Genomic DNA, 21,105 nt, shown 5'->3' with positions numbered 1-21,105 from the left:
TGCATCGCTCCTTAAGCCTTCAACAGCACCAGCACTGGAGTTTTCCAGATGGGATCATTTCCCGCAGATTCCACTCGCTAGATTTATTGCAGGTTTTTTTTTTTTCCTTAAAACCACCCCCCCTCCCCTTTTTAAAAGCCTGAACTATTATTCCACATTGCAGATTTCTCCAGGGCTGGATTCAGTGTCCTCATGCCGCGCTAGTGCTTGTTTGCCATCAGTTTCCTTTACCTTCAGCTGCAGAAATGCAGTTTTAAGGATATCCTCAAAATTCTCTTAGCTTAAAGAGTGACTAAAAACCAAGACCAAATGATAACTGAACAGGATTCCCCTTGGGAAGATGCCCAGCACAGCCCTGGGAGATGCAGCAGAAATCACTAGGACAGCACTCATGCCCATTGCTATGGTGCTACATTTAAAACAGCACGACAGTCACCAGTGTCCCCTCCTCTGCCACCCAGACCCAGGGATACAGACTCAGCTTGGCACTTCCCACTCCACTAATGGCACCTGGCAAAGGCAGAGAGAGGCTCCTGTGGTGTCCACATAGCCCCTGGCACTCATGGTTCAAGGCAGTGCCAAGGTCAGACAAGGAGTTCAAAGCAGGTGATATTCTCCACGCTACCTTTGTGGTGGCACAAAATCCAACCTCTCCTCCATCACCCCATGACATCATCTTCCAACATGGCCCATAATTTAGTTTAATTGCCTTTTACAATCCAAAGGCACAACATGAAAGGGAAGGTCGAGGCTGGGATGGAGTTCAGATACTGGTCAGAAAATGTAAACATCCCTTACTCTGCTGCCTTGGGGCTGCCAGCTCCTGCCAAGTCCCCGCTCCGAGCAAGGGCTGCCTGTGGCAGGGATCTTTCACTGCTTGTTTGGAAACCGAGGCAGGCAGGAATGGAAGGAGTTTTTCAAGGATGACTCCTCTTTGGAGTCTCCTACTTGGGGCTCCGATCTCTGCTCACAGTTTCCCTTTTCCTCTCTGGAGCAAACTCCAAGCTGGAAGCTCTCACACTCATGGGCTGAGTGCATTTGCTGGCCAGCTGGAGGGAGATGCTCCAAGGCTATGGAATGGGAATATGGAAAGGATGCTGAGAAAACAGTTATATTTGCTCACTGGGGTTTTCTCTCTGCTTCCAAAGAGCTTGTGCTCTCAGAGTCCTGGTCTTGCTACCCTTCCTCTGATGCCTTGCAAGAAGTCCTCCCAAAATCACTGTAAGTGTGGCCACTCCAATGGTTTAAATGTGGATTTAATCCCTGGCATTCCAGGAGCCATTAGGTCTTGGAAAGGACAAAAAAATCTGATGTTTAGAGGCATGACAGAACCCAGTCACTCCAACAGCAACTCCTCCTGGGCTTTTAAACCTGGGGCTCCCTTTCCAAGAAGCATCAGACATGACTATGCACTGCCAAGAGATCTCTGAGAGTCTTAGGAAGACTAAAATACCATAAATAAATGAAGTGAATAACAAGACAGGACTAATTTTAGCCCAAGTCTAAATAATAATTAGCTCCTAAACAGCTAATCCAAAGGCTACTGCAAATCTAGAGCATGTTGGGGCAACTAGAGAGAGGGTCACATTTGAACTGTCCACCTGGGCAGGAGTGCAGAGGAAAGAGATTTGGGATTTCTGAGGAGAAACTGGGGGTTTGGGTCGCCCGGACAGGTGAGTGAAATAAGAAACGGCACAAGTGTGGGAAGCTCACTGGCCACCCCAGAGCTGGAGGAGCCAAGCAATACCCAGCTTGTAGGTCTGGGGCAGTAAAATATTGCTAATTATTTTTCAGAGCCTTGCATTTTAGGGCTTTCATTTGCCTGGTGAGGTGAGACAGGGTTGAGACTAGCTGAGTGGTGAGTATCTGAGACAGTCCACTCCACACATGAGCATGCACATGAGGGGAAAAAAAAAGTGCCTTTCTGTTTGAGAGGAGGGAACCACAGTGACTGGCCCTATAAGCACATGTATTAATCATGCACCGTCTGGTTTTAATCCACACACTGCTGATCCTGCGTCTCACTGTATTGTTATCAGGGGAAGGAGTATTTCTCCTCAATCTTATTCACCAGCCAAAAGCCTGAAAATGCAAAAAACACATTTGTGAAGTGCCTTCCCAAGGACCCCGGGCCCCGGACCTGGTGAGCTGGGGCTGCTGCCTTTTTATTGGCGTTTAAAAACCTTTTATTAACGTGTGTCAGGGCTGGGGGAGGAGAGACAGGCTCAGGTTTCAGGACCCCCCATGCAGAGAGGTTTATTGTGGGAAGGGACATTAACACTTTCTCCTCCACATCTCCCCATGGCTGGGGCATGTGGGAGAGGGTGTGCTGCAAGCACCCCTTGGGCAATGGACATGTTGAGCCTATGAAGAGCTTGCAGGGATGTGGACAATCAGTGATGCCATGTGAGGGCAGAGAGAAGAATATCCCTGCTCTGCTCCATGTCAGGGATCTGCAGCCCTCTTCCAGCCTTGCCAGTAGCTCCATGGGGTCACTGCAGAGCAGGATGCTCCCGAGACAACAGGATTCAGAGGGAGCTGAGGAATCCAGGCCATGCCCCAGGATCCCAGGGCTGCACCCACGCACAGCTCAGATGCACCACCACTAGGACTCGCTTTAACCTCAACACAACCCAAGTGTTTTCCATTACCAGTTCCCCACAGCAGCACCATGAATCCGCAGTTGCTACCCTCCTTCTTCCCAAACCTTAACTCAGCCATGCTGCTGCTCCCTGCTCTTGCCTGGGGGTCCAAGGCTGGGTGAGTGAGGTCCTGGCACTGTCTCCTTGGGCTGCAAAGGCTGCAGACACAGCTGACAGCTCAGGCACCAGGCTGCATAGTTTGCTGCTGACTGGTACGTTCGATGGTGTTCCATCACACAAGCAGCAGTGGATATCTGCCCAACATACGCCCAGGAAAACAGCACCAAGCTATGCTCACCCCAGAGCCAGCTTTTGTTGGTTACAGCTTCAATGACAGTGCAAGAGATGATGGGAAGCTCTAAGTGTCCCACTGGCTCCAGCAGGAATCCGAACGCGCAGCTTCATGGCAGCGAACGGAGTCAGAACATTTTCACTCAAAATAAGAGCCAGGCCAAATGCTCAAAAACTTGCTGAGAAACTCTGGCTGAATTCTGCACTCCATCTGCTAAATGGGACGTGGAGAACAAAAAGGAGTGGGAAGCACAGTGTTTGTCCTATATAGCTCACAAAACACCCTCTTGGTAGTGCCAATAACACAATGCCATTTTAAGCCAAATTCTCCCACTTTTGCCTTTCAACAGATTCTTTTTCTCTGAAATGTTACAAATTAATTAAGAAACTAGTGGGTAAAAGCATGGGGTAAGGATTTGGAGTATTAGCAAGCAAGGTGAGATATTATCCTTGCAGTAAAAAGCCAACTGCCTCTTCCTAGCCATGCAAGTGATAGAAAAGGGACCACAGTGAGCTTCCCAGAACCCTCCTCCCATCCCACAAGACACTCACAGGGTGCCATATAAAGAGCAGTACATTTTCATTGCCTCTCCAGCAAAGAATTTGGGATGAAAACTGGGCCAAGACTGAGAACACAAGAGAAAGAAATTGGGTGCAAAAAATAACTCCTGCTAAAAAACAATGAAAAATCAGTATGGGAAAAAATCAGTGCCAGAGAGAGCTGCTCTGCTGAGTGAGGCACAGGGATACAGATCCCATCATGCCACCATGCTCCACATGGACACTCGCCCTTCCACTGTGAACAGCCCAGAGATGCATCTCACAGACTCAGAGTCACAGAATGGTTTGGGTTGGAAGGGATCTTAAAGACCATCTAGTTCCAACCCCCTGCCACGGGCAGGAGCACCTTCCACTAGACCAGGTTGCTCAAAGCCCCATCCAACCCCTCTTTGAACTGATGAACTGCTGAGGAGTTGGATTCATCTGGGCTCTGCACTCTACACGGAGGGCAGGGAGCAGATGGTGGACTGGGACCTGGACACAAGGACACCTGTTTAAGTTGGGTTGGGGTTTCTTTACCTTTCTGTATCTTGCTCACAGTCACTTGTGAAAGGCACATGGGTTCATGCCTCAGTCACACCGTCCTGGCTAAATCTGCAGTGCCTTCTGCAACACCCCACTTCTGCAGAGTCAAATAATTCCCTTCACTAATACTGCAGAAGGAGAAGATTTGTGGAGCAGGGTAGTCATTTGCTTGTAATGACGCAGATGCCACTCCAGTCCCTTTCTACAGCGCTACCAAATCACAGGAAACGGGGTGGGAATGTCCAAAGAGGACACTTTACTTCTATTCCAAGGTGTTTACTTCAACCCAAGCTGTATCTGAGAGTGCCACCCAGCCTGCTTTTAAAATCTCCAAGGCTGAAGAGTTTCTGCAGAATTGCTAACGAGGCTAGTCTCAAGTGCTTAACTACCCAAAGGTATGAAGCCTTTCCTAAAGTGTCATCTTAATCTATTTTCCTTCAGTTTATGCCCATTCCTTCCTATGCTTTTCAGCATGGAGCTGAAGGACAGCTTGTTCTCCTCCTCTCTGCATTTTCCCCGAATTTCCACTACACTAAAAAGCCCCAGCTCTCCCAAGATCTTCTTGGAAGTCAGGTTTTTGAGCTCTCTGCTTTAACTCACTGACCTCCCCTTCATCCTCTTGGGTGTCCTCTGCACAGTGAACATACACACCTGCTGTTTCACCTGTCTGACCATTAATGAAAACACTGTTCAGAAAGAAATAAAGGGGGAACAGGCACAGCCAGGCCTGGTTGCTTCCTTCTGTCTTTTTGGCAGAGCTAACACCATGCCTGATATTCCCAGATGCCTGGGTGGCTGGTGCTGAGCTGCAAGGGCACCAACTCCCACCTGAGGAGCTGTGTAGTTTCTTATAAAGCACCAGAAGCAAAGGGAGCTGGGACAGGGATAACTCAGTTCAGAAGCTCAGGTGTAGCTACAGGACAAAGACACATATCTTATTTCACAAAGACGAGTGCAAGTGCCTGGCAGGGCAGGTAGATGGCACTCCGAATAAACCAGTGTGTGGTTAGAAGAGGCAGAGTTCAGGGAATTCTGACCCTCTCCCACAAGTTATAGGGCACCAGGTAGAGCTGCTCAGCCGCCTCACCTGCCTGCTGGGGGCTCTGGTTTGTGGCTGCTGGGAAAAGAATCTCCATGTAGGGGAGTAGGGCACTGGGACTGTCCCCAGCAGAACCCCCACGGGGCACACACGGGGCAAACAGGCTACCTTGGGGCAGCAATGGCAACCACATGTTTCTTATTTTAAGCCCATCAAACAGAGCCTTGAAAATTCATGTTTCCACAGTGACTTCCCGGACGAAGATGCTTCCCCAAATCAGGAGGGTTCTTGGTTTTACCCTTTTACCCTGTGCTCCTCTGCTGCAGGCAGTGTTGTGAGCACAGGTTGGGCAGACAGAGAAGTGAAACAGAAATTCGCACCTTTGGGTCCCTCTGTGAGAAAGGTCCTAAATTTCTCACCGTCATTTCAGGAAAATGTCAAGAAGAAGTGGCACATGGGAAGGCACATTGCCCCCATCACACACAGGCTCTCCACAGAAACCTGCCCTCTGCATCCCCACTTCTCCTCCCGTAGCACCAACCGCACTCAGGGAGGAGGCGCCGGGACTTCCCAGATGAGCCGCGTTTCTGGAGCTGCGATTTTGCCTCCAAGCAGGAAACTGTTGAGAGCCACTCTTATCCTGCCGTGCCTCCAAGGGCGTGCAAAACAAATGCCATTGTGCCTCATCCATCCCCCATCAGGCTCCAACACGTTCTCCAAGTGCAGCCCCCAGATCCCTCCTGGCCAGGTGGTGGCAGAGAGCAGACCCAAAACCCCACATCAACAAGGGAACTGATTTCATTATTCTAAAAACAAACAGCCAAAGGAAAGTTCAGGCTAGAATGGGCTCCTAGAGCAAAGAAAGGAAAATAGAGAGCGGGCAGTGGGGAATGCTTCATATTCCTAAAAGCCTTTTGTACGTTAACACATGGTGTCTGCTTCTCTCTAGTCACCTATTTATCACTCTCCTCTTTAGAGAAGGAAAAAAGTCCTGGCTGCCTTCCTAAGGCAGAGTTTTGTGGTCGGGGGGAGGGGGAGGGTGCTTTAAGCATGATGCAAACCATTTGGAGTGCACCGAGAGCTCTGCCAACACAAGCTGCACTATTTAAACAAGTGAGGAAATGATCGTATATACAACATGCCAGCGAGCACACACACACCAGAGGAAGTCGAGAGGGGTTTTCATGACACAGAGCTGGATGTCAGCGGCTGAAAGGTCGATATTTTCCCTTAACACCCTTCTCAATGACTTAATCGTGTTCCGTTTGCACAGAAAACTTCCCAAGAATAAAAGTCTGGAGGAATTGAGGGGGGATGTTTGGCCTACTGCTGACCTTGTCCGAGGTCCTCTCCACGTAGCAGGGCTCCTGGGGGGCGACCAGCAGGGGAACGAAGCCCGAGAGCAGCCGATCCTCTTCCAGGCTAAGCAGGGCAAGGTCGTCATCTGGGTCCTTGTACAAGGGCACCTCCGACTGATTCACTGTGGTCAGTATGTTACAGAAGTCAGCCAGCGTCGCCCACACATCTACTGAGACCCTGGGAGAACGAGGAGAGACGTGAGCAATTCAGGGCTGGAATGCGTTGGGAGTTGCCTGCAATGCTGCAGCGAATACCAGAGAGGTGAGGCGAGGCGAGGCACGGCACCACTGCTGCCCTGCCCCACGGGAGGGCTCCGGCACAGCTGCGCTGGCACCGAACCCAGGAGGGATTGTAACCCTCACCCACCAGCGCTGACACTGCCACCCGTCCCCCTGGACAGGGCTGGTTCCCGGGAACTAGCCCTTCCCACTGCTCTGCCCACCTCTGCCCACTCCAGAGCCGGCACATCTGCAGGGAGCAGCTTCCCCGTGCAGTGCCGGCAGGAACCCAGCTCATTCCAGACGGGTGAACTGATGTTTGTTACTCAATTTTAAAGCCTGCTGGGAGGACAGACCGGACACCCGCACTGCTGTCAGGGCAGAAGGGGCTCCTGGAGGGCTCCAGTCCAGGCCGGGGGGCTCCAGCCCAGCCTGGGGCACTCTCTCCTTCACACAGCTGTTACCTGCTGCAACCACGTGCTGCAGCCACGCTCTACAGCACAGAGATTTTCTCAGTTAAACCCCACCCACTTGGGGGTTAAAGTCATGTTTTGCTTCTGGCCAAGGGTTTCAACACTCACGAGTGACCTGCAAAGCTGCCTCTGCTGTGTCTCACCTTCCCAGAGTGGAAGTGATGTGCAGGGAGCCGGGTGTGAACACGAGGCCACCAGCAGCCCTGGACTGCTCTCCACACATCCCCATCACACATCCCCATGGCTGAGCACCCTGGGGAGGGCTCAGCACCCCAGAGAGCACCAGCATGGGGAAAAGCAGGGAAGCAGGCAACAGGAACAGGGGTACTACAGCTGACCAGGCTGTCTTGCACTGCATTTCCTCCTCCTGTTTCTAAAAACACTCAGATTGGGGTTTTTTAAGTGCATAAACTGGGATGAAAGCAGGGAATAGAAGAAACTGTGGCTGATCTGCTTCTGGTGGCAGTAAGGAGAGCTGCTCCTCCACCCCACACCTCTGCAGCACTGAAAAGCACAGGGAAGCCAGCATCACCAGGGGTGCAGCAGTGACCGGTGCGGGCCGAGGCAGCCCAGGGCTGGAGGGAGGCCCCCTGCTCTTTGAACTGCTCCAGGTGGACAGTCTGCACTCGGTTATTTACGGGAATCAATGTACCAGGAAAGCACACTGAAATGAAACATCTTGTTTTCAAGAGCGTCCTGGGAGCCAGGCAGAATGAGGAGCCATTAATCAAAGCCCGGCACGTAATCAGCACACATGTAACGCAGAGTCGCCCACGTCCCTGAGCCAGCCCTAGCCCACGTTTTGCAGAGGAGAAGAGGTCCTTCAAAACCCTCTGGTCACAGACACCAGGAGCTGGGTTCATTCACAAAGCTCCATCGCTTGGCTCAGCCAGGTCTGGCTGTCAGAAATGTTTAAATATGGAAAAAAATAAACAGTTGCAACACGTTTTTCGGAGGGATCTGTCCGAGGCCCTTTGTGATGTAATGGGAAACGCTGCGTTTGTGCTACCAGCTGGAAAATAAACAGAGCTGTGAGGGTTAAAAGGAACTGAACTTTCCACGACCCCTATCTGTAAAAGAAGAAAATAATAAGAGGAATGATCCACTGCCCCACAGCCCTGATAGTTTATCCTCCGGCCCAGGCTGCAGAGACAAGCACCGGATGTGATAGGGCTGCTCTGGGCCACCTCCAAGGCGAGCTCTGCCCATGGGAGATGCACAGGGCTTGGGAGGCTCAGCCTCCCCCAGTGCCCTCTTGGCAACTGGGCTCGGCTGCCTGCGGCCAGTCACATAGCACTGGTGGGGCCCCATGGCTGGGCTGCCACGAGGGCTTGGCTGGGATGAAGGAGGTGCAGAGGCATCAGCAGGGAGAGGAACGGGAAGAGCGCCCGCAACCACGAGGGAATGAGCGCACAGCGGTGTTGGGGACAGGCACGGATGCAGAGGACACTCCCAGGGGGCTGGAACAGCCAGGTGCATGAGGCCAGGGAAGAGGAGAAGGGAAAGAAACACATCGCCTGTATTCCCAAAAAACAGAGCTGCAGGCAGGGGATGGAGATGAGCAGTGAGTGTGGGAGGGAGGCAGAGGGCAGCAGCAGGATGCTGGGCTGGACTGGGATCTGAAGCAGGGCAGGGGGTGAAGGAGCAGCACAGATGAAGTACAGGGAGCATCTCTTTCCACGGGGCTTGGCATCCAAAGTCAGAAAAATGCCACGTGAACAGTCACCGAGCTGACACTGTTAATGCCTTTGCAGGCACCCAGCCCACTGGTCCCCTCTTCACTCTCCCCTTGCATCAGCGCCAAGCAGGGCACTCCTCACCACCCCTGAGTGTGAGAGTAGTCCCTGTCACTTCATCCTTCATCTGCAGCTTCACAGTGCCTTGCCACATCTGCTGTTTGCCCTGAACATGACAGGTTCCCACCCTGGGCTTGCTTCAAACCTCAGACTGTGCTGGCTACCCGGGCAGCCAGATCTCCCTGCAACGCGATTCCCGCAGCCCCCTCGCACATGCAGCAGCCTGCAGAGCCTTCAAAAAGCCAACAAAGAAGAGGGTGCTGACATTTCTGCTCTGGTTGTCTCCTGTGATGGCAGGACAACACTGCAGAGATCAGGTCTGACCATTTTCTGCCATCCCCTCGGGTGCAGCTCCTCCTCTGCAGCACATTTCCCAGCACTGCCACCACCAATACCATGCACCAGCTGCTGCCTGCTGGAAGAGCCAGCGAGGGCAAACAGCTCCTCATGTTGACATGTAGGGCCCTGTGGATCTCCTGATTGGATGTGCACTCACCCTGGAAGGTTGCACAATATTCAGGAGCCCTGTCAGGTGCCTTCTCCCCACTGCCTCAGCCCAGGACCACCTCCTGGCCGCCCCCAGACATTTCTGGCTTATGTCACCCCACGGTGCAGCAATGCTGGAGCCTCTGCAGAGCCCAGGCAGGCCCAGGTGCCTGGAAGCTCTGTGCATGCACAGTGCCACAGCTTCATTGTCCCTCTGCGGAGGGAGGCCCTGAATTACTGACACTGAGCCCAGGCACACAGTTCCCAGGTCCAGGGACGAGGCTCCCAGAGCTTTTAACCGAGGAAGCGAGAAGGGGGTTAGCGCGAGGTCTTTCCTCAGAACGGGGGTTCATTCACTTCCCCACAGACACATTTACATTTGCTTATTCCACCAGGACGGGAAAAAAAAATAAGAGTTAATTTCTTTTTTATTGCCTCAGGATTCCAGGTTTAATGTAGCTGTCAGTGTGAGCGCAGCCCAGCTGCACACAGACAGGACACGGCCCGGCCAGGCGATGGTGAGAGCTGCACAAGTGCGCAGAGAGCTGGACCACAGCCCTGGGGCCGAGTGTGGCCCCGGCGAGGCTGGGGATGGCTCCTGGCAAGGATGATGCCCCTATGGGCATCACCACAAGGCAAAAGGCACACACCAAAGTGAGAGGAGAGCAGAGGGTACCAGAGTGAGCCTGATGCTCACCGAATCCCTGCGGCCACGGTGCTGCGCAGCGCTCCGGCGTAAGCCACCATCTTCACCGGGGGCGCGGGCTGCCTGGTGATTAATATCAAGCACAATGACCCCATGTTACAAGCCTGCGGGGGCCTGTGGAGGTGGCCATTTCCTGTGTAATACCAGCTTGTTTAAACACTAACATCCAAACTCCACAGCTGCAGAACAAACCCGGAAAGCGCGGCGCAGAAGAAGCCCTGCATTGTGTTCCCAGCCGGCCCGAGCCGCGCTGCCGTGCAGATGGCAAACGCCTCGGGGCTGTGAGCTCCCGGGGCCAGGCACCGAGCACCCGCCGGCTCCCAGTGCCCACCGGATGAGGTGATCTGCATCCTCCTCCTGGGTTTCCTCTCTCCTGAACCAGGGAAGGCTGAATTAAAAGCAGCTCCTCTGTAAGGAGCAAAAAGGGTTGACTATGGGAGCTCATCCCAAAAGGTGTTCACCAACCTTGCCCTGGGCTCAGACAGAGCAGGGTGAGGTGGTCACAGCTCCTCTGCACCAATGGTTTCCCCCACCCTGCTCTGCACACAGTCCCTTTGGCCAGCTGGGCATCCATAAACCCATTCCTCTCCCAGGAACTGGAGGGACAACTTCCTACCCAGGAAAGGTGCAGTGTCCTCTCAGCCAGCCTCTGCTTTGCCACAGCCCCCTTCTCCACAGAGACTTTTGGCTTCTGCTTTGGTCAACTTTACCTTCATTCTCAGCCAGGTTTACACTACAGAGACACCTCTGAATACTCGCTTTGATGTCTTGATAGGGAAACTCTAGTGGCCAGCATTACTGGGGCTGAGATCTGCAAAAGGGATTTTCCATTTAGTCTTCAGCAGACTCCAGCAATGTTTTGGCACCCGTGTCCAAGACTCTGTCCATCTCTCCCAGTGGGAGCTGCCATCTCAGTGACACTTCTCCGCAAGAGCGATGTGATGAGAGCGATCTGGCAGATCTCTCTGGGAAGGTAAGCTCTAGAATGTGCTCACAGCTTTTGGATTTAATTTAATACTTGGTTTAAATTAACCATTTTTAAATGCTTGCAGACAGTCTCCACAAACTGAGAGGCCCTTCCCTCAGCGCAGAAGGAGCATGGATTTGCCAGGGTCAGCCCTGCAGCAGTGTGTCTGTCTAGCCAGTGGCTTCTCCATCGGTTCTTGAGCTTCATTTAGCAATGGATTAATTGTGGCAGCAAAGCAGAGCAAGGAGCAGCTTTGCTCTCCCCTCTGCAGCCCTCAAGGAGACGGATTCACCTGGACAGCTCCTATTCTGGAAACACATGCAGAAAGAGCTATGGAAAGCTTGCTCAGTCCCTCTTCCAAAATAGGAAGGACACCCTTCACCTCTCAAATACACACAGTGGCCCCAAGAGAGTGATTTACACAGTCCATCACCTGAAAAAAACCTGTTCCAGGACATTCCCTGAGCCATGGTGACCATGCAGTGTGGCCAAGAGCTGGATGAGTGCACTAGACCAAGGAAGGGGGTTTTGGGGAAAGATGGAGCTTCTTGCTTGTGTTGAATTTGGGACCACTGAGCCCCCAGAGGATGCCTGCCAGAAACCAGGGTTCATTCCCAAGCTCCCACCAAGCAAAGGACCCTGAAGACGCAGCCTACTGGAGCCTCCCACCCTGCTCCACAGAGCCCACTCCTGATGGCTCACATCCATATGCCGGGTTTCAGCAGCACTCACCCCTCACACCTTTCCCTCCACCTCTGTCCAAGGGGGAAAGCAGCGAGCTGAGGAATTTGGTGTGGGGTTGGCTTTTTTTTTTTTTTTATTGTATGGACTCAAATCCAGCAGTGTGATAAATGCATCCGAGCTACAATTAGGAAGATATATAGCATCAGAATGCGAAGGTCTGGGCAGCGTGGTGAAACGCGGGCTCTCCAGAGCCCCAGCTATGTTTCCCATTATGTAACCCTGGTCATGGGCAGACAGCCAGACTCCAAATGAAAAAGAGACTCTGGCTTGGCACCGTTTCTATTTTCCTATCCTCATTCGGGGTCAGCGCAGTGTCATACAGCTGCAGAGAAAGCTCCGGGGATTAAACCTGGGAAAGACTCCAAGACCAGGACCCGGGTTCAAGTACCAGCTGAAAGCAATAAACCAACTGCCACAGCTGGGCTGAGTTTAGACGTTCTCAAAGTCCCCCAGCTCTCTCCCATACGAAGAACGAGCGATTGTGAACATGGCGAACGCAGCGTGAGCGGAGGCCTCGGGACACACAGCCCCGGCAGCCCGGGCCCGAGGCTCTGGTGGAGTCTTGACAAGCTGCCCCGCTGGCCCCGAGCCCAGGCCGGCTTTCTGGCAGCAGTAGTGGCCCCGGATGAGCTGCACTTTGATGCGAGCTCTGGGCTCCTAGTGGGCTGCCAGGTGGGTATGAGGCCTGGTTTTTCCAGAAGCTTTAGCACATTCATGGCATCCCTGCAGGGTGCTTCTGCGCTTCAGGGGATTTTTACTGTCCCTTTTCTGTGCCCACGCAGTCACGAGGGACAACAAAAGTGGTTTAAGCATGTCCAACCAGCTCTTCCATTGGCAGTGGTGGGACCTTGTGGCACAGCCCACCAGAGAGAGGCACGGAGCTTGAGTGACACGGCACAGGCCCCTTACTCAGCTCTTCAACTTGGCATCTGTGGTTGTTCCTCACATGCCTCCCTGCTCCTGAGCTCACCCTGCCCATAAACCTTGGCTTACTCCACCTCGCCTGCTGCTCTGACCCATGTTTTACTTCTAAACTTCTTTGAAGCTGCTCCTATCTAAACCCCTGGACTCGGTGGCTCTACTTGGTTAGTGAAGAGCCCCAGGGCAGCCAGCAGGCTTGTGTCAATAGAGAGCTGAAACACTAACCCAGTGCTCTTCTTTTCCTTTCCTATCCTTGGGGAAAATGTTGCAAATCCCAGGTCATGCCCAATAGTGGAGCTGGCTCCCTGCTACTCTTCCCTATCTGCATCTCCAGGAAAGCTCAGCTGCTGCTGACCCAGAGTCCTGGACCACCAACACCACTCCATGCAAGAGCTCTGGGCTAAAAGAGCAGCCAGTCTCCTCACTGTGGGTAAGACAGATTCTCTGGGTGACCCAAAGAGTGGAGGAGCTAGGAGCAACATGGGGCAGGCTGTCCATGCTCCAGGGCATGGTGGGACAAGAGGGGCTGCTCAGCCACCCTCCATGGAGAGGGCACAGTGGGGAAGCAGCTGGGCCTCTGCTGCAAGATGAAGACCCTCATTCCTCCACGGAGCAGACTGGTGAAGTAGAGCCCCTCAATCTACGCCCACTACATCTGAAAGAGCCATGTGCCACAGGGGAGGATGCCACCACTACCACCTTCTCCCACCCCACCAGGCAAGCAGAAGCCCACACCTGCTCCATGATCCCGGGAGGACACAGCCCTGTGCCCCGCAGGAGGGGGAGCAGCTCATCCCAGGGAAGGCGCCGAGTGCTGGCTGCATGAACCCAATCAGAAATTCCATCTCGAGGCTGCCCCTGGCCAAGGGCTCAGCGGCTCCCTGCGCAGGCAGCGCGAGGGGAAGGGGGGATTGGTGCAGGCGGGTTCACGTGACGGATCCCAGTTTGAGTTCCTGCCCAAAGATGGGCAGCAGTTCACATGAGCAGGCAGCGGTCCCACACCGAGCAGCCGACAAACAGAAAACAGACTCCATCTCCACAAAATGAGGCCCAGAACTTCCTGTGTGAGATTTCCATTTCCTCAGCCAAATGAAAAAGAACTGGAGTAAGAGGCAATAAACTAGGAGAGCAGGACTGGACCTGACGCACGGAGCGGGGACCCATTAATGGTTAAGCCACTTTGCTGGATTACTCTTAATGCGCCTTCCCATCACCCTGGGTTCTGGCTCCTTTGGATTAACAATAAGACGTGATTTCAGGCTCTGGATCCGGAGTACCGGAGGCAGATGGAAAATCCTGCGGGAAAGCAGCTACGGAGCATGCTCAGACACTGTTTCGCATACTCCATACTTGGCCCCTTCACTCGATTTTCTGTCCAAAAATATGCAAATTGCCTAGTCCGCATTATGGACTAATGGGCTGAAATAGGCCAGTTTAGAAAATTAACCCTTTTGTGCATTGCAGGGTAGAGAAAAGCGGTTTCTGAAGCAGAGGGGAGGCGACTTTTAGAGCTCCAGGAACAGGCGAGCTGCTCCAGGCCAGCCCAGCCCAACTAAGGTTGGCCCGACTCAGTCAAATAAAGGCAACAAAACGCTTATGCTGGAAATGGAGTTCCCTCTGGTAGAGAGGAAGGTCCTGCCTGTCCAGCTGGCTGGGCCAGTGGAACACCTAAAACAGGGGTATCCCAACCAAACCAGACACAAATCCAAAGCAGAAGGTAAAAATCCACCTCATGATCCATCTTCAAACACACAAAAGCAACAGGCACCCGCCAGGTCCCCTCAGAGGCCCTCTAGCCTCACCCACACATCAATGAAGAAGTCACTGTGTCACCAAGGGTGGCCAGTGACCCCCAAATATTCCCTGGGAAGCAAACCTCACCTGGGTGCTCAGGTCAGAGTACTACAGCAAGCAGTAAGCGTGAGCAAGAGGGAAAGGTGGCATAAGGAGCCCAAGGAACAGACACCAGAAGACAAAACAGAGAATGCACGTACTGTTTGGGGAGCTCGAGAGAGGTCGGAGGAGGATTCCAGGTGTCTGGGTGGCCAAGCATCCAGTCCGACCAGACTTTCACGCTGGGAAGCAGCTCCTTCAGGTCCTGGGGCAAGGCAGAGACCTTGATGTCGTCCTCCTCATCCTCCTGCTCCATCTCTTGTGCCTGAACTGCAAATACAAGATGTGAGACCTGAGCCAGCTCACCACAGTCAGGGACCAGGCTCAGGCCTGGGGATGTATGACACAGATCCCAACAGCCACAACCCACAGCAAGCACAAAGACAGGTCTGTTCTCCCTATACAGACTGGCCTGAGGGTCTGTGATCCCTTTCACTGAGGGCAGTGGGGTGTCACTGCAACAGTCATAAAGGTAGGATTCCGAGGTCCTAGTTTTGGGAAGTTTCCCAATAGCTGGCAGAAAGCATACCCTGAGTCTATCCCTTTCCTCCAAACATTTCTGCCTGCACACATCAGAGGCTTTCCTGCAGATGATCCAGCCATAACCTGGGCAGAGTTTGCGATACCTGGAGAGAATCCATGGGCCCCAGCAGAGGGGAAGGAGTGTACAAAACAGCAGGGAACGAGGGCCTGAACCCCACCAGGTTGCCTCATGGGCCCCTGCATGGATCCTGCTAGTAACACCTTACCTGGCACACATTCTCTTAGCAGGTTGGTGCACCTCCTCACCAGGAGTGCAAACATGGAGAGCCCCAGGGCTGTGGCCTGTTCCTGGATGACGGAGCGACAGTCTTCAGAGATGCATTCTAGGAGACAGAGAGGGTTTGAGTCAGACGTTCCATCTTGCTTTGCCTTCACAGACTCCCTTTCCACATCACACATGGGGCAGGGGTGAGCAATTCCCCAGCTCACACCTGTCCTGAACGCATTTGCTCCATGTAGGGGGAAAAAAGGTAGTGAGTAGCCAAACTGGAGTGGGAAGAAGCTGCAGCCACACTGCCCACACCATGCCCAGCCCCACTGTGTGTTGCTTAGCCAGACAGCACCAAACTGGCACTCAGGACTCCCAGCACAGAAGCTGCTGCCTGGAGCCGATGCCTTTCCCTGAAGGAAGGGGGTATGTTTAAGTGTTAAAAGGGTAATTAGCTGCATGTTTGATCTCTGTCCCTGCTGGAGTTTTAACCTCAGCAGCTGAGGAGGGGGCTCCTCCCATTAGTTCAGCAGTCACACAACAGCTTGTCAAGAGAGCTTAATTGGAACTGTTACTCAAGTAGATGCCACACGACCACAGCTCTTCCAAACAGAGCCGGCTCGGAGTGAGAGCAAATCCCCCCGGCACATCTACACCCAGCCAGAAACCACTTCTGAGGCTGCTGAGAGCAGCGGGGAGCTGGCTCGAGGGAACTGCCTGGAGCCGGGCGTGGGTTACGCGGAGCGAGGCCAAGAGTTCCGTGGGGAATGCCAGGCTGCCTGCGAGTGCTCAGGCACTACCAGCTGCTCCCAGAAGGGTTTTAAGCCTCATGGGCAGCTTCTGGCCCCCATGAGGGGGGCCTCTCTGCCCTCTATTCACATCCCCTCCTGAGATGTGGGGGAGTATCTGGCTGGGAAGAACCAGCGGGACTGGATGCACCCGCACCACTTAGGGGGTTCCTACCCGCCTGTGCCGGTTGCTCTGCACAGGATGCTTCTCACTGGCTTATGCATCACCTGCTGCAGGACCAGGGCTTCCCCACTGAGAACAACCGCCCCAAGCCAGGCAGAGGATTTGCACAGTGACCACAAACACGCAGGTACTGACTCTGAACGGGTGTCCATGAGTGAAGCCTCAGAGCTGGGATGGGGAGGGAGAGCCCCCACAGACCTCGGCTCCCAGGCACATCAGCACCAGCTGCACGTCAGCATGAAGAAGGTGTGGGAAGCTGAACTACGCTGATGTGGCAGAGCAGGGATTTTGAGCAAAGGCCAAGAGGATTAGAGCAAGACACTGAGACCCCGTTTCAGCCAGGGGCTAGCAAAACACCTGTGGTGCAGAGAACAAACAGTGGGGTCTTAAGTGCAAATTATTTCAGAGCGGTGGGGTGGGAGATTAAAAACAACCAGAAAAAGACTAAAACACACCAAGAAAATACAGAAAAAAAAGGGAGGAAGATCTGCAGGCTCCATTTGGCCAGCTCCTCAGCTGTCAATAAGTTCAGCACCGAGTGGAGAGGTCACTGAGGGTAACCCAGGGTGGCATCAAAAGGGCCTGGAAGCCAAATGAGGGTGTTCTGCTCCCAGAGTCAGGGCTGAGCTGGTGCTGCAGAGCAATGGTAGGAAGTGCCGTACTGCAGGGGCTGTCAGCTTTTGGAGGAAACATAAAACTAAAGATGTGACCACTCTGGGACAGTAAATCTCTTTCATGAAGCCTTTCCCACAATTAAGAGTGTTAGTCCCAGTGCTCTGGCCACAGTCCAGCCCATGAAATTACAGTCGTCTTCCCCGCGCTCCCTCCTCCTGCACTCTGGTGAGATGCTGGACTGTCTTCACTTCTTGTCTTAAATAGACACACAACAAGACCACAGTGGTCCAGCTGCCACACCTGAGTCTGGCAAGTCCCCAGGGGGTGAAAATCTCCAAGCATTTCTGCAAGCACCCCCACATTTTGAGTGGGCAACACCCCCAGGACTCCAGGCACTGCACTCAAACAAGACTCATGATGACTTCCAAACTGGGCTGGTGCAAAAGCTACATCCCCCCCGTCCAAAACAGACAAAGCTTAAAGGTGTTTGTGATGCTGAGAGTGACAAGCACCTGTATTTCAGGGTGTATTTCAGAGACTGGCTCCAAGTGCTGGAGCAATGTTCTGTGGCGGCTGTAGCCAGGCTCGGTTGCAGGGCCTCAGCCCTTCCCACTGCTCTTGTGACAGGCTACAAGTTCCCCACGCAACATTTAACAACCAAAATACAGTAAAAAGTTTCTTGCACGTGAGCTGTGGCAGGTACAGCCGTCTGCAACCTGCTCACTCAAGCTGAGCACTACGGCCACAGCTCCATCAAACATCTTGTGTTGCTGCAGACGTGAACCATGTGCCCACCAGCTCATAAAGCCACGGTGCTCCAACGTACCAGAACCATGCTCAGCCTTGATACAGCCTGCAAAGCTGCCCACTGTGCAAATAAATGGAACAGGACACCCACATTTGAGGGTTGTTTCCTCACAGTTCCAGCTCAGCTACTCTGGGTGTTGTTAGCTCATCATTAAATTACGCTAAACTCCCTCAGCCCTGTTAGTTCATTCCCCGGTCAAGCTCATCAGCCTCATTCCCAGAAGGCTCCCCCAGCAGGGAAGGACAAGCATCCAGGTGGGTGCTTTTTCAAGATCCCTGAACATACACCAGCACTCCAGCTCCCAGTCCTGCCAGCAAAGGCTCTTAAGAGCTTAATTATAGGACAAAAGAGGAAGGCACCATAAATCAGGAGAAACTTTCTCTTTGTGCCTTTTCACCACTTTCCTCGGGAGGCTGGGAGCTTCGGCTTTCCCTGAGCTGGGAGCCAGTGGAGATGACTGTGTGAGGTTGTGAGGTAGCAAACCCCAGGCTACCCTGCCACAGGAGACAGTCAAGGTGAGGGTACAATCAAAGGGCAAAGCACTTGGGGTGTTTACACAGAAACTTGTGGAATGTTTTGAGTGATGGGTAGTAAGGAAACCAATTCTCTGCACCCACAGCGAGGTCTCTCACACACACCATGCATTGTCTGAGCTTACCCTGGCACTAAGAGAAAAACACTTTGTAGAAGATATGCTGAAATGAAAGTTGGAGCAACAAAACTGCTCTGGAGCCCACAGGGTGTCATTACCTCTGCGCTGAACAATGGTCTGTGCTGCTGGTAATGCATGTTAAGTCATAAACTTCTTGGAAAGAGATGTTCCTGGAGGGTGGAGTGACACTTAGGTCATTCTTGTCCTTGCAGTTGCACAGTACTAGTGAAACCTGGGGACAGCAGCTGCCACAGACCAACAAGAGCAGGCAGAGAGATCCTGACTGTCCAGGTCAGGGCAAACCCTGTAATTTCCAGATCTGTTTTCCCAGATCCACAGTGGGTGCAAGAGAAGCAGAATGACAGCATCAGGTCCACAGGCAACCCTGCATCCTATTCCTGCAGGCAGTCACCAAAAGCTTGGTGACAGAGACTTCAGGTGGCATCGATGGCACTCCATCAGCTAAAGCTGCCATAAATCCAATCCACTTCCTCTCCTGAAACCCCAAATCAGGCTGTAATCAGATAACCCTCCCACTTCACACCCAGCCACGCTGTGCAGCTGGGGCACAGTGTCAGGCAAACTATGGAGAGAAATCACATGCAAGAGAAGCTGGCAGGAGGTCACAAGTCCTGAGGTGGTTGGAGCTGTGGCTCCAATGTGCCACCAGCAGCCACAGCAGTGACGCTCCGCAGGAAATCATCCAGCACCAACAACCACAACACATTCCCCCTCTACCTTCTTCCCTTGTAACCCGGCAAATGTCCCTGTTAATGCCAGCACTGGATAAACAGCTCCTGTCACCACGTCACCTCTCAGCTCTCGCCTGCGCAGCCACCCTGTGAACCCGATGGCGCAGCTCAGCGGGGTTAGAAATGTCACCTTTCAGCTGTGCCACTGCCATCAAAGGTGCTGCGGGGGTGGAGAGGCGGGTGAGCAAAGCTGGCACCGCTACCTCAATAACTGCTTGTTAAACCACAACCTAAGGTCAGGGCTTCAGGACTTGCAGCCAAGACTGACTCAAGGTAAATCCATACCCCTGTCGCATGCTGTACCGACACACAGCCCATGGAGACACACTGAAGTCACAGAAGGGAGCTGAGCCGGCCTCAAATCCCTCCTTCTGGGTGCTCCCTTAGGCTGGAGCTGTTTCTTGGCCACTTGTAGCCCCACATCAACTACATCAACAAAACTCAGGGATGTGCAATGCTGCACAGGGCTAGAAAGGAGCAGGCAGAGTGTTTTAAAGTAGGAATGTGTCAGCAAATGCTTTGCAGCCTGAAATGATGGTAATTTGCATTGCCCCACGCTTCACAGGCTGAATTTGCCTGGAAGATCTGTCTTTCCGCACCAGAAAAAGCAAAAGCCCTGCAGTCCCCTGTAAGCCCCTGTGGAGGTCAGGGCTCCAGAGGCTGGAGCAGCAGCAGGACGTGAGCTCTGACAGTTGTGAGCACCATGTTACTAAGCCTGCCTGACACCAGCCACTCATGGGACCCTTTTTCCAGCTGGCTCGGAGTTTAACTATTGGAGCTGAAGTTTCCATGCTGGGTGCCTGTCTTAGCTCGAATTCTTCCGGAAATCTTTAGCCAAAACAGCTCGGCCACTTGTGAGAATAAGGCTAAGAAACAAGACAGTGGTTTACACCCGTTTGAAAAAAACCCACAACCTTTCCCTTGAGCTAATCTAGCAACTGCAAATCCTGGAATGGGGATCTGAGATTTTGCTGCAGAATAACCTTTTTAACAGAGAGTTTTCCTGTCCTACTAGAAATCTGTCCACACTTGGCCAAGCTATAAACATCTGAAAGACAGCAGTTTTTCCATATTCAATAGGAATTCATTTCAGGAGTTAAAACCTTCTAAGATTTCACCTCCCTGAGCATGCTCCATCTTCCAACCTCTCTTCATCTAACCTGTGTTACAGGCAGCAGAGCAACTGCACTGCTCCCATCCAGCCTGTGGGGACCTCTGAAAAAATGTCCTTTTACTAGTCACTGCTGCTTGCTGCAAGCTGGAGATTGGACCCAGATCCCTCCAACTGGCGCCCAGGCTATCTGCTCTGAAGCAGAGCCCAAAAGTGAGAGAAGGAGAGGGGAGGGGATGGGATGGAAAAAAGGGGAGCTGACAAACATCAGACTGCAAGCACACAGAGAAAGCAACTGGGAAGCGGGGACAGGTGGCTTTTCTGAAGATCACAAAAACCCTCTGAGCGGCAGAAGAGTCCTTCCTCTTTGCTTGTAGGACAGAGGGTTCTTTCTCCAGCTGGGTACTGGGGCTGCACGGAGAGCACTGTTTTCCTACTAGGAGGCAGTTTCCTCTGCAGGGATTGTTTTGGGAGCGGGGCGGATCAGCCGCCACAGCGCCCTCTGCAAGCACCTACCTGGGCTCTCCCTGCATCCACACCAGGGCTGCGAGCTCTGCTCCCACCCAGCCGGCAGCAGAGCCCAACCCAGGATTTCTGCAGCCATAAATCTACCTGTTTCACAGGGGAAAGGGTGTGTGGGGAGGGGGGAGAAAGAGACAGAGAGAAAGGGGACTTTTGTAACGGGGAGAAATTTGTGTTTCTCTAAGAACGTTATATTCATGGAAAACATAAACCAACTGTCGTCAAAGTCGTCTGAGCTCAGGAAATGGAGCGGCCGGGAGAAGGCTGCCATGTGGCCGGATGTTATGTATTTCTAATTAGT

General features: G+C 52.9%; 1 protein-coding gene across 3 annotated transcripts in view; it reads right to left on the bottom strand.

Annotated features, from left to right (window-relative positions):
- The window catches only part of SMG6 (SMG6, nonsense mediated mRNA decay factor), a 109,729-nt gene that overhangs the window by 40,635 nt on the left and 47,989 nt on the right, over positions 1 to 21,105 (bottom strand). For all 3 annotated transcript variants that reach the window (XM_027666914.1, XM_027666915.1, XM_027666916.1), the window contains exons 11-13: positions 15,371 to 15,487; positions 14,723 to 14,891; positions 6,393 to 6,594 (exon numbers count right to left, since the gene is read on the bottom strand). In XM_027666914.1, the coding sequence (XP_027522715.1) occupies positions 6,393 to 6,594; positions 14,723 to 14,891; positions 15,371 to 15,487 (488 nt within the window). The remainder of the gene's footprint in view (positions 1 to 6,392; positions 6,595 to 14,722; positions 14,892 to 15,370; positions 15,488 to 21,105) is intronic.

Source organism: Corapipo altera, unplaced genomic scaffold, assembly GCF_003945725.1.
Source record: "Corapipo altera isolate COAL_440 unplaced genomic scaffold, ASM394572v1 181, whole genome shotgun sequence".
Taxonomy (NCBI): domain Eukaryota; kingdom Metazoa; phylum Chordata; class Aves; order Passeriformes; family Pipridae; genus Corapipo; species Corapipo altera.
The sequence above is the reverse complement of the archived record's forward strand: the minus strand, read 5'-3'. Positions and strand labels throughout refer to the sequence as shown.